At 48.9% G+C, this 23087-nt stretch overlaps 9 protein-coding genes across 9 annotated transcripts; 3 read left to right on the top strand and 6 right to left on the bottom strand.

Moving 5' to 3' along the window:
• Positions 1 to 1022: 1022 nt before the first annotated feature.
• VTN49DRAFT_6683 (uncharacterized protein) lies at positions 1023 to 2726 on the bottom strand (the record flags this gene model as incomplete). Its single annotated transcript, XM_069414868.1, has 3 exons — positions 1023 to 1277; positions 1337 to 1434; positions 2573 to 2726. 3 exons carry the CDS (start codon positions 2724 to 2726, stop codon positions 1023 to 1025), a joined length of 507 nt encoding a protein of 168 aa, XP_069265339.1.
• Positions 2727 to 4437: 1711 nt separating this feature from the next.
• Positions 4438 to 5071, bottom strand: VTN49DRAFT_6682 (uncharacterized protein; the record flags this gene model as incomplete). The annotated part of the gene is made up of 4 exons (XM_069414867.1): positions 4438 to 4570; positions 4696 to 4729; positions 4840 to 4963; positions 5027 to 5071. The coding sequence occupies 4 exons, from the start codon at positions 5069 to 5071 to the stop codon at positions 4438 to 4440; spliced, it is 336 nt and encodes a 111-aa protein (XP_069265338.1).
• Positions 5072 to 7422: 2351 nt separating this feature from the next.
• On the bottom strand, positions 7423 to 9610 carry VTN49DRAFT_6681 (uncharacterized protein; the record flags this gene model as incomplete). Its single annotated transcript, XM_069414866.1, has 4 exons — positions 7423 to 7566; positions 7619 to 8893; positions 8973 to 9090; positions 9150 to 9610. 4 exons carry the CDS (start codon positions 9608 to 9610, stop codon positions 7423 to 7425), a joined length of 1998 nt encoding a protein of 665 aa, XP_069265337.1.
• Positions 9611 to 10354: 744 nt separating this feature from the next.
• On the bottom strand, positions 10355 to 12363 carry VTN49DRAFT_6680 (uncharacterized protein; the record flags this gene model as incomplete). The annotated part of the gene is made up of 11 exons (XM_069414865.1): positions 10355 to 10384; positions 10436 to 10562; positions 10614 to 10732; positions 10786 to 11007; positions 11061 to 11094; positions 11143 to 11186; positions 11242 to 11631; positions 11696 to 11823; positions 11877 to 11909; positions 11964 to 12128; positions 12180 to 12363. The coding sequence occupies 11 exons, from the start codon at positions 12361 to 12363 to the stop codon at positions 10355 to 10357; spliced, it is 1476 nt and encodes a 491-aa protein (XP_069265336.1).
• A 298-nt stretch (positions 12364 to 12661) lies between these two features.
• Positions 12662 to 13703, top strand: VTN49DRAFT_6679 (uncharacterized protein; the record flags this gene model as incomplete). Its single annotated transcript, XM_069414863.1, has 2 exons — positions 12662 to 12989; positions 13060 to 13703. 2 exons carry the CDS (start codon positions 12662 to 12664, stop codon positions 13701 to 13703), a joined length of 972 nt encoding a protein of 323 aa, XP_069265335.1.
• A 1610-nt stretch (positions 13704 to 15313) lies between these two features.
• On the top strand, positions 15314 to 18047 carry VTN49DRAFT_6678 (uncharacterized protein; the record flags this gene model as incomplete). The annotated part of the gene is made up of 2 exons (XM_069414862.1): positions 15314 to 17578; positions 17637 to 18047. The coding sequence occupies 2 exons, from the start codon at positions 15314 to 15316 to the stop codon at positions 18045 to 18047; spliced, it is 2676 nt and encodes an 891-aa protein (XP_069265334.1).
• A 727-nt stretch (positions 18048 to 18774) lies between these two features.
• VTN49DRAFT_6677 (uncharacterized protein) lies at positions 18775 to 20491 on the bottom strand (the record flags this gene model as incomplete). The annotated part of the gene is made up of 4 exons (XM_069414861.1): positions 18775 to 19687; positions 19746 to 20122; positions 20183 to 20348; positions 20409 to 20491. The coding sequence occupies 4 exons, from the start codon at positions 20489 to 20491 to the stop codon at positions 18775 to 18777; spliced, it is 1539 nt and encodes a 512-aa protein (XP_069265333.1).
• A 707-nt stretch (positions 20492 to 21198) lies between these two features.
• Positions 21199 to 21895, top strand: VTN49DRAFT_6676 (uncharacterized protein; the record flags this gene model as incomplete). The annotated part of the gene is made up of 2 exons (XM_069414860.1): positions 21199 to 21424; positions 21486 to 21895. 2 exons carry the CDS (start codon positions 21199 to 21201, stop codon positions 21893 to 21895), a joined length of 636 nt encoding a protein of 211 aa, XP_069265332.1.
• Positions 21896 to 21901: 6 nt separating this feature from the next.
• VTN49DRAFT_6675 (uncharacterized protein) lies at positions 21902 to 22756 on the bottom strand (the record flags this gene model as incomplete). Its single annotated transcript, XM_069414859.1, has 2 exons — positions 21902 to 22062; positions 22705 to 22756. 2 exons carry the CDS (start codon positions 22754 to 22756, stop codon positions 21902 to 21904), a joined length of 213 nt encoding a protein of 70 aa, XP_069265331.1.
• Between the last annotated feature and the right edge of the window lie 331 nt (positions 22757 to 23087).

Below are 23087 nucleotides of genomic sequence, written 5' to 3'. Positions count from 1 at the left end.
CGGACAGGCTGGTCTGGAAGGAAGGGGTGTGTATAACAGAACAGAATTGCTACTGGCTTGCTATTACTGTACAGGTACAGGATGAAGACAAGACGTAGCTCAAGGAGCCACAAAACACAGGGAAGACAGCAGGTCTATATACACAGGCTCAGGTACAGGCAGATATCAGTTATCAGGGGCAGGCAGAATCTAGATCGGTCAGGAATGCTAAGCAGCTGAGCTAATGACGTAGTGTACGCCCAGCCTGTTTGTTCAGCGTGATTGGTAATCCTGCGCGATGATGTCATATATCCGAACATCTGGCCTAGCGCCGGGCTAGCGCCGTGACAACTGGTCATAATCATCTCATCGTCGTAGACGGTGCTGAAGTTGAAATCGCCCATGTTCGGATCGGTCCGAGGAAGAGAGCACGATGATAGGATAATAAAATTGAGGGTACTGACCTTGAGAACTGGCGGAGATCATGACGCTGCCGTGTCAATTGCGAAATGAAGCAAGGAAGGCGCTCCCTGAGCCTTTCTTAGTCGGTGTTGCTTGATTTGTTTCTGATAACAAACTGTTCTGCAACAGCTGCAACAAACGGAACGCAGAAACTCGATCGGCTCTTCAATCAACCCTCCAATTGAACCCAACAATCTGCAGCAATGCTTCCAACTCTCGCATCAACCCTCGCTTGAACCCTCCGTTCAACCCTAGCCAAGAATTCGTTAACCCAAATCGGTAACATTTATCGGACCATACCATCCTTGTAACCCTAATTATCGTCCCACTTTCATCTTAACCCTCCGGCCAACTCTAATTATCGGACCACGTCTTTGTTGAACGGCAATATCTCCACGACGGTGAGCTGTTTTAGCAAGTTGGTGGTATTGCCTGAAAGCTCGCCTCGAGAGCTTTCTTTTCATCTATAGAACGAGCTGAATATGCCACTATTTTGTACCTGGAATTTCCTTTGTAGTTTAAATGTACATAAAAAAGAGTACGGAGTAGGTAGTTCATTGCGATAGAGATTAGTCATGCGACTAATATGTCGGCTGAGCTTCTTGGTGCTTTGGCACGATGAATAAGGCTGCTGATCCACGATTCATCACGAAGATGGCGGGTTCGATTTCATCATAAAATCCTTCCCGCAATTCCTCATAATATCTTCTCAATTTTTTATGCTCAATCGGCGCTTTTTCGCACAACGGATTATCGCAAAGAGGAATAACAGACCCTCCCTTTCCCATTTCCACAGGCTTTTGGCGCTCGAAGTATATCACGGCCCGAGCCCAATCCTGTCGAGTAAGCCAATCTCACATCCCGCATCCATCAAAAGTAGGGCAGGGAGACATACTTTAAGATTTGAAGGTACCAGCTCCTTCGACAGGAGAACCACTTCCTTCGTAAGGGAATCCCCTTCGTAGCCCCAGCCCCCATCTTCCTTTCGAACAACTATCGCAGAGTTTTCGGTGGTTTTACCCGACAGTTCAAGTATGAGATCTTTTTTCTGCGTCGTATAGTTTCAGCAGTCGGTGGGAGTTCCTTTGGACTCATTTCACGAGATGTCGACACCCGGTTCAGGTAAGGAGTAAAATGATATTGTTACTGAATAATTAGAATCGCTGTACCGGATGGGATCACGAAGAGCACACCTGTGAAAACAGAGGCAACTACAAAAGTGCGGGGCGAAATTTCAAAATGGTAAATTAATGGAAATACAGATGTTAATTTTACAATGTTCACATGGTGGGGTGACGGTTCCTAAATGGTTAAAAAATGCCTGTGGTCGCTTAAATGCTAACCCATTCTAAACCATTCTTAATGCAAGAACAGTTCATTACAGAACATAACGCTCACACAATCCATTCGATTCCTGCAACACTTCGTCAAAGACAAATGTGGTATTGTTGGATACAGCTTTTGACCATGGAGTGCTGATGTAAAATGGGTTAATCAACTGTACTTTTATGATGAAACTATGCTGGTTGATGCGTACAACATTTCTCCTGCCGTTTGGGTTCTCTACAGCCTTCTACGAGCTATTACGAGGCTGCGTTGAGTGCTAGCCCACAGTTCAATGTTCAAGTGAAAGAAAGCTCAGGTGCGAGGATTGCCCAGTCGAACTGAATTCAAGACTAACAGGATTCTCGATGAAACAACTCGCAGGAAGGCAGTTAGGCTGATACCCTTGTCCTGGCCGTTAAATGTCAAATCCTCCAAGCCGGCCACTTCATGCATCAAGACGCATCAACCACCCATGTGCAGTGTAAGTATGACTGGTCTTCGAGACCAACGAAAAACTCGGGTGGATTCCTTATGCTGGGCACACCAAAGAGGCGCGTAACCCACTGAGCCGGCGGATGGGGAGGCCAAGTAGTCGGTCACAGCACTCTGGGATATCGGTTTCTGGGGCAAGTCTCTCCACTGCAACAAAAACATAGTCTTGACTATGAAGCCGATGCACCAGAAAGTATAAGATCCGGGCGTACAGCCTATGACAAGATATGAAGTCCCCAGCTTGGAACTTTCTGTGCTTAGTTGGCCTGCGATATGTCAGTAGTACGTGCCAGGCATGCAGAGGGTGTCTTACATGTCATCGAAGCGAGAGACGTGTAAATCTGAGCCCTCTTATCGAGAACATCTATATTTCCAGATTGAAGGCCATAATCTGTTCTATGGGCCTCGCGAAGCTGCTCCCGCAACTTCCGGTCCTGGTTAACAGATACCCACGATGGAATATTCATTGTTTTGCGCACACGATCTGAATTCCAGATCCGGATTTTCCTGCCCGCCAAGTTGAATGTCCGCCTTGAACCATCCTCTCCACTTCCTGCAGGAGATGTTCCATCATCCAAGTCGTCGGATGCGGAGAGTAGTTCGGGCACTTCTGACTAATGATTGTGAGGGGCTCTCGCACTCGTTTCTCAAGACGGCCAAGGTCTATCCCGAATAGGTGCAGAAATTGCAGCACTCGAAGTCTTCCGAACAGGAAAGCCATTAGGTATTTCTGGATGGCATTGCCTGCCCAGTCCTTGAAATTCCTGGACACAGGTCATCATCACAATCTGATACCCACCTATGCTTTCCTTCTTTCGCCAGCACATTGCAATTCATCAGACTGCATATTTCCGCGCAAATTCCGCCAGGTGTAGTCCGATGTGAGCGTTTGGAAGTTCGCAATTCCCAAGATAATTATGGCTTGGTTTCGATGCACGACCCTGAGGCGTCGCAGTTTCGATCTCACGGGGGATACGCCGTTGGCGCTTCGTACTCCTGAACATGGTCGTCTCTTCATGTGGTCTGGCTGCACACTTCTGTGAGCTCTGGGAGCACAAACGACCATGAATGACAAGGCGGTTTTGTCACAGCACCAGCCCAGATGTCCCGGATACCTGACATGATGACTCAGGATTACCAATCAAGCTGAACAATCAACCTGCGCAATAGCCTACGTCATTAGTTCAGCTGCTTCGCAATCCTGACAAACCCTGACAAATCCATGTATCTGATCCTGTGTATATAGCTCAGCTCCTTCACTCTGTATTTAGTGGCTCTTCGAGCTACGTCTTGTCTTCATTCTGTACCTGTACAGTAATAGCAAGGCAGTAGCAATTCTGTTTCTGTTATACACACCCCTTCCTTCAGGCCAGCCAGTCCGGCCCGTGACACTTCCTGTGAGAGCAATCAACGGCACCAACCGACGTACAGGCGACGGAGCTGGAGGCTGTACGTTGGGAAGTCGAAAAAATGAGATAAATTCTCAACATTTGCACCACAGCCAGTTTAAGAGACGAAGCTCGAGATTCGGCATCTCAACTCATCTCTTGTTATTTTGCGAACCATGAGTCCTTCGAAAGCGTCCCTTCGGTTCTGTAATAACTCAAGCGGAAGAGTCCCACTGGCATTAGGGCGTCCATCATCTGATGAGGACGAAGTTGAAGATCTGCGAAGGATTCCGAGGCCCTAATCTCTTGCGGTGAAGTTATTGGGGCCATTCCAGAAACCGATTGCCAGATCATAATTGCCGCTGTGGAAGAGTTTCGCCCGTTACGCAATGTAAAATGAGACCAAGATTGGCATTCAGCGAGGCCAATTGATCATTGTGTGGTGTTACTGGCAGACAGCTTTGCAAGGGAAGGCGACCAAACCGTTTATTTTGACCTCGTAACCCTAAGCAACAGGTTCTCTCAATAAGATTCTCTGGTACGTATCCAGTGTGCCTACTAATACTGAGCTACTTGTGCTGAACAATCATCCTATTTGTCCAGTATATAGGTAAAAAGCTTGTTACTTATTCTGAGGGTTCGGTATGAGGTGAGAACCAACTCTCTCACAGTACGACACAAGACAAAAGCGTAGATGTACTGTCGTCCGGATCAATTCAAATACGGCTTATTCTTGAAACTGGTCCTGAATTCTATTCCATTACGCGCACAAGATTAGAATTTCCGATCGTCATCGTCGCTCTGCCCGTGCGGCAAGTTCTTTTTGGCGATCTACATATGCCTGTAGGATCGACTGCAGACCCTCATTCCGACGAGCAAGCAGCATCACGTCGGAAACATTAATTGTAGAGCGACCGGCATGTCTATTTCCGTTGATCACGTTAGCATTTGCGATGAAATTCAGTCGATGCTTTCTGATATCATCGATCCTATGAGAGAAACAAGGGGCGGGAAAACGCAAGATGGGAAAAACAAAGAAATGAAGTACCTCGCAAATGATTCAAGGTCCTGACTGACAGTTTCTACTCGCAGTTAGTCAAAAATCCTTAGTACTATTTCTCAATTCTCATCATGAAGAAGCCATTCAATAGCGGTCCAACCTTATGGACTTCAAACACCACATTCGACATACCAATTTGTGCCCACACCATTTCTGTGAGAGCTCCAATAAATTGTGGAGTCGCATTGACTCCCATTTCAAGTGTCTCCTCGTCGACTATCTTGCCAATCGCCAACCAAAGCGCGGATTTCAAGCGCTGAGCATGAACCATCAGACGGTCTCAATCTCCCGCTTGACCAACGAATCAAAAGCGCCATACCTCCTCTAGAGCTTGAGCCTCTTCTGTTTGATTATCGTTCGACATCTATAAATAGGAAGAACTATAGAGAATGATCAAGCATTTCTGGATATGTAGGAATCCTGATAAGCGAGTTTCAGATAGCCAGGCCGCTTTTGCTTGAGATTACGAAGGGGACGACGCAAACGACAGCGGAGAACAGAAAGCAAAGTTGATGACAGGAAGTGGGGCCATGGGCTTGGCAAGTTTGGGTCAATCACGTGGCGAATTTGCCCTACCTTGAGCGGCGCTGTGAACGGTTGGGAAACATCCGCATCTAACAGGAACCGACGAATGGCAATCAACGAGGAAGGTTCGAATGGTACCAAGTTCCATGAAGCATATCTAAAAGCGGACATATGGCAAAAAGACAGGCGAAACATTTTGTACAAGATGGGAATCACTTCATGATCTGGTATCGGAGGAGGAATGGCCAGTACTAGCATCCTCGAGGGACAATGATAGTACTATTTATTGTCATGAGTAGATCCAAATCATAGAATACAAACCAAGAAATGATGGATAAAATCAAGAAATATTACGATCCTAACACCACACGGATACCAGAGACAAGACGGCTAACAACCAACTGGCTTTTAGAGCAAATACTATGGACAGACATCCATCAAATACTAATTGTCACGAAAGGGCAAAAACCGAATTTATGATTCATGGAAGTCTTGTCAAATCATACATTCATTGATACTCAATCAAGTTTGATATTTATTCTGCGTGCTATTCATATATGCAAGGCATGATCTCGTCTACTGTCATTACGCTGAGTTCAGTATGCTGCTTTCATCTGAACTTCCTCAGAATAGAATATACATGCAGGATTATCAACGTCGTTTGGATCGAAACCGGCATTTCTACTATCGACTGCCTTCGTTGCGCTCACTCTGGTGATGATCCCTACCACATCGTCTCTGTTTCTTACAATCATCCACTCTTCTCGCGATTAGTATTTTCTTTTCGACCCATTCCCACTGTCATAGTTTCAATTGCCTTGCCAGATTTGCATTGATATATATAAATGAGTTCCTGTTGGATATATCGCGATATAGACTGAACTGGTTACTTCAAAAGAATCTCCTGAATAGGGAGCGATATTTTCGTGTCAAGCATGACCAAAACCAGGTAATCTTCATTGAGCGTTGCCATAATCTACCAATGACATAAAGGCAATTCGGTAGTGTTAACTCATCATCACATCCAATGTATCAAGTCTTCAAAAGCAAAAACCTTCTCGCTTGCCGTGAATGGACAACCGAAACGAGTGGCATCTATTAGGATTAGAAGGCTCTGATTGATCATATTAGACACTGGAATTAGACTCTTGAACCAATCCATGTTTTGTCGGGCCCCTTGGACTTGGCTGCATAGAAATACCCTGACGTGCTAAGAAATAATGTGAAAGGTTTCCAAGGATCAATGGATTCTATGGCTGATCACCCATAGAACAGTGCAATTTCTGACTTGTATACAGCATCCGGTGATATGTAACGAATCACGCATATTCCTTACGTATTTTCCTTATTATCTGATGTCTTCTTGATGTTCTTTTGTTTCTCGATGATGGATATGTGGAGCTCTTTTTGATGTAACGTACCTCTACGTACAATTAGGGGCCAATCCCTACCGCCTGGAATGCGCACAAGAAAGCAGAATCAAGAAGCCGATATCAGCGTGCCACTCCGGACTGTTGGTTTGTCCACTTTTACCGGACACACACCACACGCCTCATAACTTGCAGAACTAATAGCATCAACTGCCACAAGCCGACCATATTTCTTTTCATTCACTGAAAACAATATGTCGATACGCAGGTAGCTAGCACCACACATCATAAAGGATATAACCCCTGCACCCCATTCCCCGAAGTCGACTTCTTCATACCCTTCACGGAACGCCAAAAAGCCACCAGGACACAACATTGTCGAACAGAGGATTATTGGTAAACTTGGCCACCAATAAGTGGTTCACGGTGCTGTGGACAGATTCGATGAATCGGCTCTCCTTTATGCCTTCATCTCGCAGAAAGACGACCGGTGACGTCCCCCCACGCAGGGTTTCGACATGAATACGAATCCCCACAGTAAGCAAAGCACTTTTCCAGCGGACAAGCAGAAAATCCAAAGGCGGCAAAAGACGCTACTATGAATAACAATGCAGAATACCAGGTGACTCAACCGACAAACACCTGAATGCAACATGCAAAACTTCAACACGCCTGAAAGCATGCCGCAATTAAGGACTAGAGCCATCGCCAAGGTACAACGATGAAACCAAAATACGATCAGCAGTTCGATGCAGCCAAAAATGATATTGGAATATCCAGTATTCCGCAAAGGACGCGCGGCCGTGCAGACATCCGTACTTCATTCACAGTATGCGTCATCAATGTCCCGAAATTCAGCATGGTCTTCCTTGAGTGGTCGTGCCAGCATCTCGAGAATACTGTCCAACTCAAACCAGTTGTTCGGGTTCTGAGCAAATCTGCGATGCTTTCGAGACATGATGTGCTACGCGACACCGGTCAGCAAAATCCACGAGAAGAGAAGAGGTGTATCTAACCTCATCAAAGTCATCAAATCTGTCACGACAGTTTTCACAATATCCTGGCTTAGGGTCCCGCTTTTTCTCTGGGACAGTTTTTCGGACACCATATTTGCTCTCTGGGGCGTTAGGCTTGGGATGGCCATAGTCCTTGGACAGCTTGGCACCGTCTTGTTGTGTATAATCACGCCCTTCCGCAAGCTGTCGCAATTTTGTTGAGCTTGAGACAGGTTTCTGGACATCGCTAGGACGATAGGATGGTCCAGGGTTTGTGGTGACAAGGTTTCCAGTGTTCTTCTCCAGCACCTTCCTCTTCAACTCATGCACTTCTTTACTGAGGCCAGCTTTCGCTCCTGCAGCGGCAGCAGTTGAAGACACCATTTGCGAGCGAATCGCAGATGTGATGTTCGAAGGCTGAACCCCGGAGGCTGCCGGCTCCTGACCAGGATGGAATGGCCCCGTACGCTTTAAGGTGGGGACAATGAAACTCTCGGAACTCTTGCGTGGGGAAACTGGTCGTGTGGAGGGCGCGATCTTGTGCTCAGCGTGAGCCGCGAACGCCGTTACGCTACCTTCGGCTTTCGAAGCCGGAGCAACCACGTTTTCTGCAGGCTCGACAGGCGATGGGTCTCTGTTCTCAAAATTCTTTTTCGAGGACTGAACGGCCTTCTTCGCTGTTGTCTCTTTCCTCTCTCTCTTTGCAGCGAGTTCCTTTCTGGACGGAGGCTCGTCGATGAATGGACATCTACCCAATGGTGCACTCCTGAACTGAGGCCACGCTCCATCTTGCCTTCTGGCAACCTTGGGATACTCTCTTATCATCACGGGACGGGTTTTTTCCTCCATATCATGGACGTATATGTAGGGCCCCTTGAACGGGATCATGTCCTTCATTACTGCGCTAAGTTCCCGATCACCGTGTCCATGCACAAGCTCGTTTTGAAGTGCTTGAGATAGTGGCATATCGCCGCGACCCCTCGCAGACGCGTCATTCGCTTGACCTGAAGGATAAGGAGCGTCATCATTATCTTGAATCACCCAGAGAACTCGCGAAAGCTTCTCAAGGCTCCAAATCTTCATCCCCATTTGGCGTGCTCGATAGAGTACATCAGTACTGCTGGTGGCGTGATCGCGACGTGTATCGATCTTTTCCAACATCGACGGATTAACCGTTTGAACTGGACGGTCGGTTAACTGCGTCGTGGTATCATTACTGCCAGATACAACGGGTGGCGGTATTGGACGCGTCGTGACGACGTGGGTTACTGCTCGCGAGAAAAAACGTTCCTCACGCTGTACTCCCACATTAGGACCAGACCACATCAACAAAATTTCGTGAATAGGCATGATAGAGCTGCGGTCAGGGGCTTACCGCGCCAAGGGCAAGCACGTCTCGAAGGCACTTGCTGCGGACATCTGCAGGAACGCAGTCAAAGTAGAAAATGAAGTCAGGAAAAGCCTTCCGATAATGTCTGCGCCATTGCTGAAGCCTGTGATTTCGTAGGTCAGCTCACAGCACATCAAAACACGTTGCGTCGAAAACACTCGCTTTTCTTTCTCTTTGCTCGACTGTTGTTCTTTTGCTCGAGCCGCCTGCAGTTTCCTGTCCACCAACACTTTCTGTGGGGAACCACCGCCTCGATCAACAGTCTTCCCTTCATTCACGTATGTATATCGGATTTTCGATGGCGAGCGAGATTCTGGGCGTTCCGGTTCGACGAGTTGCTTTCTGGACGCTGGCGGCACATATGCGGAATCATACTGTACTTCAGAGATCCGCTTATGTTCCACCACCTGCTTTTTCGATGGCGGGGGGCAATACTCAGGGTCATATTGTAGCTCGGTGCGGGACCGCTCCTGTTCAAGCAATTGCCTCTTTGATGGTGGTGGCTCGTAGACAGGATCGTACTGCGGTCCAGCACGTGGTCGTTTGATGGCAGTAGAGCTGCTAACTCGGTGAGGCGAATTGGTGCCGTTGGGAACCGTCGCGAGGGGCCTTCGAGTCGACATGGCGAGAGGCGATCGAGGCGAGGGAGGAACAGACACCGATGCCATAGGACGGCGATCGCGAAGACTACCGGCACGAGGCTCGAGAAGGCTTTTCAAACCCAGAAAGGGGGGAAAAACACGCCGCAATGGTCAAGTACGCGACGTGGCACGCCACGCGGAGAAGGTTCCTGCCAGGTTTTACAGGACCATGGAAGGAAAATCAATGGCGATATCGAGAATCATGGGAGCTGACTGTGAGCACGAGAAACATTGACTGCAAGAAGGGGAGAGAAACGAAGACAGAAGCCCGAAGAACGATGTCTGTCAAAGAGCTGCGGGCTGGAGTGTTTACTTTAGGGCGGTTGTTTAGAGAGGTGGATCCCAAATCTGCGCGCGGGTTTTTTTTTTCAACCAACGAGAGCGCGACAAATTCAGTTTGGGTAATTTCCTGTTGCAGTATTTTATGCCTTAAATTTCAGGCATCAAGCTGCTGTCCATTCCGTTGTCGATTCCACCTTTTCGATACTGTCCCTCATATTCCTAGCTAATACGTACAGTAATTCGGAATGAGCTTTTGGATTAGGCAGATCATCTGCAGTTTCTATATTGAACATGAAGGTAATCTGTCACAAGAGGAGTCAAGTTGACCATTCAGGTAGTGTACACCATGCTATTTGCAGAAGACGAGTTGTTCAGTGATGATTTCAACTTCCTCGATATTATACAAGCTGGTAGAGTTTTGTGCTAGGAGGCTGGAATGTTACGTTATGATCGCAAAGCTTCAATGTCGTCGATCTGTGAGATTGGTCAGCGAAATGTCTCTTGGCGGCGATCAGTCAAGCATACCTCCTTGACAGCTTCTGGGGACAGTATGATAGGATGATCATCTCCCACACAGACACTGTCTTCAACACGAATGCCAATACCCCGGAATGCCTCCGGCCAGCGGTCATCGTCGGGAACATAGATGCCCCTGCCATGCGTCAGTAACGGCAGCATTTTGGGCACAAATTTGGAAACGTACGGTTCGATTGTGACGCAATGGCCGGCACGCAGGTTGACAGATCGAGGATAACCAGCCGAGTCGTGAACATCCAGGCCGATATAGTGGCCCAGGTGGTGGGGGAATAGAACTCGTATAGCCTGTGGAGGGTCAATTCATTCCTCGGCCACGATGTGAACCACTATATACTTACATCCCCCGAAATGTTGAACCCGAGCTGTTTAAGCTGATCACGGAGACCCTCTTCGGCAATTCGATGAAGCCGATCAAGAGACAATCCCGAGCTTTCCCGGCAGAGAGAAACGCATGTGCGATGAACATTCAATACCGCAGTGTACAGATCGCGTTGTGGGCCGGTAAATTTGCCATTGATGGGCCATGTTCGTGTGATGTCTGTGATGTATCCACCATACTCCTGCATGGAAATCAGTAGACAAGTCTTACCGAGGAAGTAATAAAGTAACCTACACCGCCGGCATCCACCAAGACGAGTTCTCCGTCTCTAATCAACATCAGCAGCTGATCCAAGGCCGACTGTCAAAACGCTCACCTTAGGATATCGTCGTTTCGGGTGTAATGTATACTCAACGCATTCTGAATAAGTCAGTACGAGTTGAACAGGATCGATTTTATCCAAAGTCACACATACTCGACCCCCTGCAACCACAGGAACAAATGCACTGCCATCACATCCTTGAACTTTGAATTGATATTGGAGGAATGCAGATAGATCCTTCTCTTTATTGAAATGCTGCCGCATCGATTCAGTAAAAGCACGTCCCGATGCCTGACCAGCCAGGCGCATATTAACCACTTCGCTATCACTTTTGAATACACGCAGTTCGTTCAGAATCGGGCGCAGCGGTTTAACCTTGCGGGGTTCCACGATCCTCTGGATTTCCGAACCACCGGAATTCCCATACAGAAATCTCGACAAGACAGATCTCGAAGTGTCAAACGTTTTGATATCGGTGTAGATTTCCGATGCACCTGAGAGAAGGGGTGGGAGAAGTTCGCTAATGCGTTCGATATTGCCCGACTGTTCCAGTGAATCAGCACATACCATCATCCCAATATTTGTTCTTTGAAACCCATAGCCATACCTCATCAGCATTGAACACATCTATGGCAGCCTGAGTGCCGGATCGAGCGCCCTCCCAAAGCTCGGCTTTCGGGTCCTTTTCGCGGACGTAAAGGTGAAAGATATGGTTGTCGCCTGATCCATCGTTTGCTACCAACATTCAGCACAACCACATCCCAATTACCATATTCGATGTTGCGTACCGATCACTGCCAACGCGCTCGGCTCGTTGAACCCTGCGCTCACTCCTCAGCAACCGTTGCACTTTCCCCGTAAATTAGATCCCCTACCTGTCAAGTAAAAGAAATCGGGATCCTGATGATACTCGTAGAAAATCCCCGGGGCCTTGTACTTAACCTCCGCCGCGGCCAGGACAGCAATCGCGTTCTTTGGTAGCCTGTTTGCGAGTCTTGATCGGCGTTGGGCATATTCTTGCGCAGTTATCCCCGGTGTCACTAATTTCCAGTCAGCTGTATTCATCGAAGACATGATCGAATTGCGCATACATTCCCCGGGTCGCAGGATATGTGGATGTGTTTCATGCACCGGCTGTCCAAATTGCAATTCCGCGGCAGACACTTCCGTTGCAAATTGCCGGCGTGGCGGAGCAATTCCCCGCGGTGATGGCAGCCATCGAAATCGAACACCGCTGTTCCACCGCGAGCGTAACAATAACGAGCGCTTCCACATTCTGACCTCTCAGCTTGATAGTTTGCTTGCTGAGGCTGGGACCTGCTTCAGACGGATATCGGCGAAGATGTTTCTCCGCAGATCTTGATGCTTTGTGAGGGGCCAGCCAATCAGAAGCTTGGCATTGTCAGCGGGTGAGGGACACCTCCAACGCGGAGCAATTGACTGAGAAGCACTTCAAACTCCCAGTCATCCGAAGGAATTAATCCGAATGAGAATGTTTTTGCTTGAACAATATAACTACTGACAGCCATATACTATAGTCTTATTATTAATGGCCGATTCAGCATCCGAGTCCATGACCTCCCTCATTCCCGCGGCTGACCTCCAATCCTTCTCCGAATTTCTTCGAAAATGCGACCGCATTGTCGCACTGCTGGGAGCTGGTCTCTCGGCCTCCTCTGGCCTGCCCACTTTTCGTGGCGCTGGAGGCATGTGGCGAGCTCGTGAGGCAACGCAGCTGGCGACGCCACGCGCTTTTGAGAAATCCCCGGATTTGGTCTGGCAGTTCTACAGCTACCGAAGACACATGGCTTTAAATGCGAAGCCAAACCGTGCCCACTATGCGCTGGCTGAATTGGCAAGGAGGAACAAGAATTTCATCACATTATCCCAGAATGTTGATGGTGAGTATTATCTTGTACGGTCTATCAACTGGAATAGTCAGAACGCTCATGGATTCACTGCTGTTCATAGGACTGTCACCGCGTGCTGGGCACCCTTCAGAACAGCTTCATCTCCTCCATGGCTCCCTCTTCGACGTCAAGTGCACCTCATTCTATTGTAACTACAGCCGAAAGGACGACTTCACCGATCCAATAGTCCCCGCATTAGCGATTCCCACAGAGGGTCCTCAACCTCTTCCGTCAGAGTCCGATAAGACAGGCGCAGAAGCTACCGCGTCACTGTATGGAGCGATGAAAGCAAAAGAGCTTGATATATCTGACCCGAACGTTCCCCTACCGAGCATTCCAGTCGAGGAGCTGCCCACATGTCCTCAGTGTGGAGGGCTACTTCGTCCCGGCGTCGTCTGGTTCGGCGAAGCACTACCGTCACGCACAATGCGAGCAGTCGAAGAATGGTTCGACACTTCACTCCGCATTGACCTCATGCTTGTCATTGGGACGAGTGCCCAAGTCTGGCCCGCGGCAGGCTACGTAGAAGAGGCCAGAGCTAAAGGTGCCCGCGTAGCGGTGGTCAATATGGACCGCAATGATGTGCCAGGGGGTGAACATGGCTTACGGCCAGGTGACTGGTTCTTTCAGGGAGATGCCGGGATAATTGTTCCGGAAATTTTGAAGAGCGTGATTGGGGAGAACTATGAAACTGGCCAGCAGTGATCTAATTTCTGCGAAGCTGACTTGATACCCGTAACAATCAGACTTACCCGGCAATTACATGCATATGTATTCGAATCGACATGGGTGCGAGAATATGCCGTCCATTGGATTGGCAAGCACTTTTGATCAGTATATCCAGCACAACGTAAGGAACGTTGAGACTCTATCAGCGAATAAATCATCTCTATACGGAGTACTGCTCTGTTGTGACAAATAACACCAACGTCGTGGAAGCGTGCTGGCATATCTTCTTCTGCAGCCTTCATTATTGCTCTCAGCAACTTTAGGTATTTCTGACGCTCTTTCCCGGCTCTTGCTGGTGGGATTCGTCTCCTACTAGTACTACTCAGTTGCAACATTCCTCTCCCGATCTGGTGATATGACTTGCGGCTCTGTTGAGACCTTCCCAGTTACAGTGCCTTTTGAGGTTCCGTAATCAGATGGTAGCACACAATGAGATAAAAAAGGACTGAAGCCAGCATTGCTTATGATGCCCAAATTTTTCTTGCTACTAAAGCCCATGCCTTGTTTATATATTTGCACCGAGTGAAACGCGGACGGATGTCAGCGAGGCGTATTATTACGTGCTCACATAGCATTTCTATAGCAGTTGCTGTGACTGTGAAGCTGATCGCATAGACAAAAACAGCGGATTTTCCATGCGGTCATAACATCATAGCTGTACTGAGTCACACTTCGATCGTCTGGTGGTCAAAAACACTCGGCTCTTCTAGAGACCATGCTCAAGTCGTTTTTGAGCCTTCTGATTGCATTGGTGATACTAGGAATACAAATGTACTGGGCTGGAATGATGTGATAATGCTGAGGAATCTTTGCAGGTAAACAGTAATAGATACTCCGTAGTACAGATACCCAGCAACACCAGGTTGTTGATGCTCTTGCCCCAGCAGATGGATGTGATTTGCCCTGCTCGAGGCTTCAGAATAGACTAGGCCCTTCTGATGTTCCGTTCCGAGTTCCGACTGACTCTGCTGACTAATCTGTTGATCACGTGCTAGTTTGGTTGCCGGGACATCGCAACCTAGAGCGTGAAAGCGCGTCTCACATCAACACACAACTCCAGTTGCCTAGCTTACTAGTCAAGCTGGCCTCAGGCAGCACAATTGCCGGCTGATGGGATAGGGAATCTAACGCAAGAGTCTGCGTACATGCTCGGTATTTTGACAGCTTTCAGCCAGGGCCCAGACTAACCGCCTGTCCAAGTCGCCTTTTCGCTGAATATCAGTACGAGTAGTAGTGCCTCCGGCTTCCCACAGTGATTTGGTCGCATAATGGAGAACGGAGTCTATCATTCATCCCAGGCAGGAAAGTCGAAGGAAAGACTTCAGGATGCCAGCCGGAAATCGGATTCGGGCAAAACAGCTCCATTGAGAAGCGGTCAGCAAAAACCTTCGAATCCTTTTATTATCCCAAAGAAGAATCAAGAGCGAGCGGAACACCATCGTGCGCCTGTACGTTTGCCATCACAAACTGGTACTCACCATGGTGCGACACAACCCGGACAGCGTCCCATTAGTACAGCCCCATTCGAGCCTTTCCAGCTGCAAGAGCCAGCCGCGTATAACTATCAACACTCATTGGGACGCAACATGTTTGACACAAAGCGATCATCCCTACCGACATACGCTCCGAAGCAGACCTCGGCCCCTTCATCTATTCCTTCATCTTCAGGCCAGAAAGTCACAAGTTCGACGAAAAACATTCAGAATTTTATTGATCTAACTGGCGATGACTCGTCATTGGCGACAGCACTCGGTCGGAAAGAAGAGTTTGGAAGCATTGATGCATATACATATATGGATTCGGCCAAGGCACAAGAGAACATAAAAGCGTTGCTGGAAGGAGCGTTTGAGGATGAAGATGACAAACCACGAACAAGAGCTAGGAGGAAGAAGCTGGAAGCTGATATAAACGATCTAGCTGCAAAGCTCAGCAAAGTTTCCGTGGGAGCACAAGACACGGAAAACGCAGAGGAAGAGGAGGAGGAAGAAATAGACGATGGCACGCGAGAAGGGTTAAGAGTAAAGCTTCTCCCGCATCAAATTGAGGGTGTCAACTGGATGTACGAAAAGGAAACTGGCCAAAGGAAGACGCGAGGCGTCGTCCCCAAAGGCGGAATTCTCGCAGATGACATGGGTCTCGGCAAAACAGTACAGTCCATTGCCCTGATCCTCACCAATCCAAAACCTCAGGCGGAAAAACGAGACGGAAAGGATGACGATGAAAACAGTGGCAAACGGAAAAAGACAAAGGATACGCTTGAAGGTGTTGGCAAGGGCACGTTGATCGTTGCACCTCTGGCATTGATCAAGCAGTGGGAGTCTGAAATTGAAGCCAAGGTGGAAGAGTCGCATAAACTTCGCGTTTGTGTTTACCACGGTCCAGGCCGCACCAAGTTCGATTCCAGTTTGAAAGACTACGATGTTGTCATCACGACCTACGGCACTCTTAGTTCGGAACACGCTGCAGTGAATGAAGTTCCGAGCCGTCGAGGGCTGTTCAGTGTCTACTGGTATCGAGTCATTCTGGACGAGGCGCATACGATCAAGAATAGAAATGCAAAGGCCACACAAGCAGCGTACGCACTGAACGCGCATTACCGATGGTGCCTGACTGGAACTCCCCTGCAAAACAACCTTGATGAGCTGCAGAGTTTAATCAGGTTTTTACGCATCAAGCCATATGACGATTTGGCGTCCTGGCGTGACCAGATCACTCGGCCATTGACTAACGGGCGCGGGGGTCTCGCCATCAAGCGCTTGCAAGTGTATCTGAAGGCCTTCATGAAACGGCGGACAAAGGATGTCCTCAACCTTGGTGAGAGTCTTGAGCAGGAAGAGAATGGCGACAAGGATGGCGAGAGCACAAACACATCCAGTGGCTTCCAAATCACCAAGCGAGAGGTTGTCAAGGTCCAAGCGGAGTTTACACCAGCCGAAATGAGCTTCTACAACCGATTACAGCAGCGGACTGATCGTCGTCTAGCGCAAATGATGGGTGGATCAAAGCTTGACTATGCGAGTGCTTTGGTCCTTCTACTTCGCCTTCGCCAGGCCTGCAACCATCCTGATCTCATCAAAAGCGACCTTGCGGAGGACAAGGACGTGCTTTTGAACAATGACAATTCGTCCTCTCCGAGCAAAACGACAAAGGATGATGAAGTGGACGATGTTGCTGATCTGCTCGGCGGACTGAGTGTGGCCAATAAGAAATGCGATATTTGTCATGCAGAACTGACCTCTACTGAGTCCAAGAGTGGATCAAGCCGCTGTGGTGAATGTGCCGACTTGGATATTGACCTGACAGCGGCCCAGAAATCTAAGAAAGAGAGCAAAAGACAAGTTACTGCTCGTTCAAAGCCCGGATCGAGGAGAAATCGGCGTGTTGTTCTGGACAGCGATGACGAAGATGAAGGCGAATGGCACAATGTGGAAGCTTCTGAGGCAGATCAGGAAGGCAACAGGGCCAGGGATGTTATTAGCCTCGCGAGTTCCGACGATACGACGGCAGATTCGGAAGATGAGGATAACGACAACGAGGATGACCTTGTCCCGTCCACCAAAATCCGATATCTTATGCGGATCCTGAGAAGAGAAGCTCCAGACTACAAGTTCATTGTGTTTTCCGTTTTTACGACCATGTTGGATAAGATCGAGCCATTCCTGAAGCGTGCTCACATTCGCTATGCCCGTTATGACGGGAGCATGAAGAACGATCTCCGCGAAGCAAGTCTGAATCAGCTGCGCAAGGACCCTCGGACTCGGGTTCTCTTGTGCAGTCTACGAGCCGGATCTCTGGGCCTCAACTTGACCGCAGCCAGTCGGGTCGTTATTCTCGAGCCATTCTGGAATCCTGTAAGCCCTCCCAATTTTGCCATAATTACGGCTGACATCGTCTGACCGTTCAAAACAGTTCGTCGAAGAACAGGCCATCGACCGAGTCCACCGTATCAACCAGACCTTGAACGTGAAAATCTACAAACTTACCATCAAAGATACGGTCGAAGATCGAATCCTCGACCTTCAAGAACGCAAACGGGAGCTCGCAAACGCGACCATCGAAGGCAAGGCAGCTGCCGGCAAGCTGACCATGCGAGACATGATGGCGCTGTTCGGCCGAGAAGCAGAGGCACGCTTCGAGCACGAGCACGGCGCACCAAACCTCTCGCAGAAGACTAAATTGCTACGGTCGAACGCTCCTGACGACGGCTACTACACTCGTGAGTCGTCGCGCGAGAGGCTAGCCAGCAACCCAAGACAGGCTCAGAAGGCGAGAAGCTCTGCTTCGAAGACTGAAGATCCTGTCTATGGGAGGAGATGGTAAACTGCTTATATCCGATTTCTCGTACATCTTTCGATAGACTTTCAGCACGGTCATTGGACGGGTTGTTTGGTGTGCCTAACGGGTTTGAATGCTTTGCGGATTTTTCATCATTTTCCAATTGCAGCAAGCGAGGTCCGGGCTTGTCAATATGAGTTCGACTTTCATAGATATCCTAGCTTTACTTCCCTACCGCTGTTCGGCAGCAGCCTTTATAGCTGCCGTAAAAACTCAGCCTGCATTAATGTATGATGCGCATTCCTTGCAGAATTGTGATTCTAACAGTACTTTGCTATGTTACTATTTCACGTCACCTGCCACGGAGAGCAATTTTATCTCTGATTCGCCGGGCGAAAGGTTGCATAGAAGCGGTATCCAAGTACAAAATATCGATATCATCTGGAACAAAACGCAGCGGAAAGCACGAAGAAGAGGTAGTGGTCGCATGCGAGCAATCTCAGAGTTGTGGTTGGCGGCAAGGCTGCGGAAGAAACTGCGGATTTTCCTCGTAGCTTGGAAAATATATATATATTGTATATGGATGGGCTGTTGGGTCTACGCCATCAGATGTCTGTCAGGGAATTGCCAAAACTACGTTTTTAGTTGTCGCCGGTGCAAGGGACTCGCGTTTCAGATGTTACCCGGATATTTTATTGAAGTAGTAAAAAAAAGAATTTAGTTGTGAAGCATAGTCACGACATAGCTCTGTTCAGGTGCCGTCTTTTCAGAATCAGGAATCGGATACATATCTGGGCGACTTCGACCCGAGAGAGTTTCCCATTGGAATAAACCGCTTCGCTCCCGGAACATCAGGGACGAAGCGAGGATTGAAAAACCAGATCTGCACGCCATCATCGCTGGCCAGACCGAAGACCTCGCGGTCACCAAAGGCCAGTAGCCTCGGTTCATCGTCATGCAGCACCGATCTTACCCTCCCCAGAGGTCTTTTGAAGCCCATACTAGTCTTGATCTCTCGGATATCCAAGTAGTGGGGTAATCGTGTTGTGGTCTGGTTGTCGTCGTTATAGATCTCAAGGCAGTTGTCTTTGCGGTTCCAGTGGTAGACAATGTTGTGGTTCAGAAACGCGCTATGATGTGAGTCGTGACTTGGGATCTCTGGCCGGAACCAGTTCCACCGGACGCTCAGTTTGCCGACGGCAGGGTCGTAGATGAAGTCGATCGAGTCTTTCATAGGCGATGTAGATTCTACACGTCTTACAGTCTTGCGGCCATGGGTACAGATGGTGCCGAAGCCGCAAGATTCAAGAGTTGGACGTAATTGGTCGACAGTCTCTCTCGATATTGGCAGATGAAATCGCCTGCGGTCGCAAGGCTGCCCATTCATCAAAGTCCACTTGGTCTGCTGCACCTCTGGCTGGGGTGTGTTCCAGTTGATCTCAAATGTAATCAGCAAATTCTCAGCCCAGTCCAAATGCCAAAGGCATAGATCAGTGAATCTCCCATATTTTTCAATGCGATTTGAGCTCAGGTCCCAAACGTGAAGGAACCAAAACCGCTCCATTTCACCCAACCTGTCAGCAATGACAACCTTGTCCCTTTGGAGATGAATTCCGTTGGGAAAACAGGGAAAGTCTCCTCCTGCACATTGCTGTTTTGTGTGGATATTCCACGCCGTCAGATAACTGCAAGCACTCATGTGAGATTATGCGGATGGAGCGGAAGCATTGCACGTCGTCGTACCCATAATCATGGTGAATAACATGGGAATCGGAAACTAAGGTTTCCTTGTTCCCACTCCATGATGCTTGTTCGATCAGCGTGGATCTTTCTCCAGTCTCAAGATCCAGTACTTCGATATCGTCAGCAGCATATGTATGATAAAATAGCCGTCGCGAGTGGTACCAAACATTAAACACTCCCAATTCCCTTTCTGTCCACGGGAGAAAGATCCTCTTGACGGGCCGGCCACTCTGCAACCCATGCTGCCACCGAATATAGGCTGTCGCGTCGGCAGCATGCTCATCAATTCCCTCTAGATTTAAGAAGGAAAGCGATTGACGCAACGCAGACTCGGTGACTGCATCGCATGAGAAAACAGAGTGCCATCGTTTTGAAACCTAATCCTAACCCTGTTAAAATGAACGACTCCAAAGCATCGAGAAACAGGTACTGCGGACCCTTCGGTTTCGAACAATCGCAGATGAATCCAGATACTTTACAATCGCAAGCACAAGTTCGAGAGGCAGTGAACCAACAATGTCATATTGACTCTGGAAGCGTGCCTTTGCAGCATCCAAGAGTTTGTCCGCTTTCCGTCGATCTTGATTTTGATTCGTATGGGAACTGCATGCTGATTAGGCACTATGTTTTCAAGCAATAATAACTCAATTGTCTTCAACATACGCGTTGCGACAATCAGCGTCGTCAACTGGCTTTCCCGCAAAAGCCGACGGAGGAGGGGCTGGGCGACCGATGGACGGATTCATTTCCAACGTCGATGAGTCCAGACGGTGTCAGTGATAAAACTTTGCGAAGTAAATTTTATAATTAACCCTGAGTACTCGTAAAGAAAACTCTGTAAGCAGTTCTCCGTTGGTACAGTTTGGACAATCACTGAAATTTTGGGGGGTCATGCAGATCCAGGCAACGATCCATCCATCCCAGATTTATTTGTCGATTTAAATCTCATCAAATAGTATCTTGCACTAGTAGACTCCCTCCAACGAGCACCTCATCCCAATACTCTGCACAGAGTGAAGCAGTGAGATTTCCCAGCTTCCCACCTGGCTGCAAACAAGTAAATTTTATGTTTTTTGATGTAAACTATTTACTCTGTACTCCGTATTGTGCGAAGAAATTATGCATGCAGCAAAACTCGCTCCTCAGGCGCCTAGAAACTTTACGTGGTTCAATCACGTCTAGTGGCGCGCAACTATGGGCCATGATTGGTCTCGGGAGCTACGATCTACAAAGCTGATCTGCCGAACACCTGGGGTTGACTTCGTGATTGGTCTTCGATATGGGACAGGAACGGGACTTTGCGACGAGAATCTGACGAGTACAGGAGAGTGTTGATGATGGAGGAATTGATTCCCGCCGTCTCTTAAGAACTGGATGTTCCCCTCGCTTGGAATGAAGTTTACGAGATCATACACTGCCATTTGCTGTGAGTCCTCCGCGACAACAGGTCAAGATGGATAGAGGCATCGGCGACCTGACTGCATGCGTCTGGACATTCTTCTTCATCGCCACCACCTTCGCACAGCTGGAGGACGGTCTGCACCCAGATGCCGGCGACGTGGCTGCCCAGAATGCCGCTGGAGCTGCAGGGGCCGGATCCGGGTCGAATCTCAGTGACAAGGCACGGAATCTAATCATCGCCCTGTCCGTGATCGCCGGAGTGGTGGTGATCTTTGGCCGTACGGATTCCATCCTTGATGCAGCTCATCAGTCCGAGTACTAAATAGGATCCTTTCACAGTCACTTCGGCCGCACTCTACGTCGTAGCGAAACGCAGGCAATGGGCCCTCAGAGAGAAGCTCCGTCAATCCGCGAGAAAAGTCACCGACAAAGTTCTCACACCGCTCACGCCGCGATTCCCCCGATCAGCACGAGAACCCAAGAGTCGTCCCCTTGAAACCCCCAAGAGTGATGGCCATCAAGGACCTCGAGACAGGGAAATCCCGGCCAAGGCCTCATCGAAACCGAATGACTCCACGAAAATGGATCGGAGCCGCAAGGGGCAGACAATCGACCTCGAGCGTGGCGAGAAACTGCAGCCGGCGAAAACGGTGAGTGACGATGGCCTTTCCGCCGACGAAAAGGAGAAGTCGAACAACCCCGCCACGCCACCGAAGACAAGCTGGGGAAGTCGGCTAGCCTTTTGGTAGCGGTGATCAATATGGGGCAGCTGGCCTGTCTTTTTTTGATGTGGCAAAGGGTTTGATGTTCAGTGTCCGTGTCATGACAGCTCGATTTGTCCGTCTCTTACGTTGTGATATCCATGAGCTGAGTTTAATTTTTTTGAAGATTGGCATTTTCTTATCGCAAGGAACCGCTGTGCATGAGGCTCAAATCACAAATTTGCACGTCCAACATGCGGAAATCATCAGATGTTGTAAGAGATTTAGAGCCCCTTGCAGCGGTCGAAGAGTCATAAAGTCCCAAAACAAATGTTGGCGTCTAGACCTTTTTCTTTAAAGGTCTGGGCCGCAACGCAGACCCTAAAAAAGCTTTTGAGGAGGACTCCGAGCCGCCGCACGAGGTCGGACCGATGGAGGAGTGCCGGGATCCGTCTTGTTCTCTGGATGCCTTCTCCATCTGGTAAAGTCAACCGCCAGATTCAGGTTGGAGAAAAATCAGCCGATCCAAGTTGACAGCCGGAGCTCGCCTCCGGCGCCCGCTGATTGGCTCCTGTCCAATTTAAGCAGCGTCGGCTCCAGATTGAGGCAAAGCTAAATCAAAGTTTGATTGGCTCGATGATGGTTTGGTCGATGAGGATCTGGACCAAAGCCGGTTTGGTGGCTGCACTATTCCTCTTTTGGGCCAAACATCGTCAATTCCGGGCATTGCTTGATCAAGCCAGGAATTGACTTGACGAAGAGTGCCTGTCTGCGTCCTGTAGGAGATGGTAGCTTTGTCCCTGAAGCATTCCAAGAAACGCTCTTTGGAGGTGCAAAAATTCACAGAACTGAGCCACAGTTTGGCACTCCGCTGGACCGGTTCCTCCCGTTTCGGACTGTCTGGTGCATGTTATATCTTGCGGCCAGAGCGTAGCCACGAGAAGACCCTCTGATCAGCTCATCCTACACTCATTGCTATATCTCAGGCGGCAAAGTGCCAGCAGTCCCCCATTCGCTCACTATCCTGCTCCGCCGTGGGAAACTATACAGCACGGCATGGTTCAATTGTCAGCTCGGCAATAGAGACTGCCGAGCAGCCACGTCATTTCACTCCTGCGCTCTATAACGGACGCCCAAAGTTCTTCAAGAGAGATCCTGTGAATCACTTCTTAATGGCAGCGAGTCTTGTATCTTTGCTTGGGACATCCGCATCTTCCTCGAATTCCGCTCCGCGCTGAGA

Source organism: Thermomyces lanuginosus (assembly GCF_041956635.1).
Source record: "Thermomyces lanuginosus strain ATCC 200065 unplaced genomic scaffold VTN49scaffold_41, whole genome shotgun sequence".
Lineage (NCBI taxonomy): Eukaryota > Fungi > Ascomycota > Eurotiomycetes > Eurotiales > Trichocomaceae > Thermomyces > Thermomyces lanuginosus.
The sequence above is the reverse complement of the archived record's forward strand: the minus strand, read 5'-3'. Positions and strand labels throughout refer to the sequence as shown.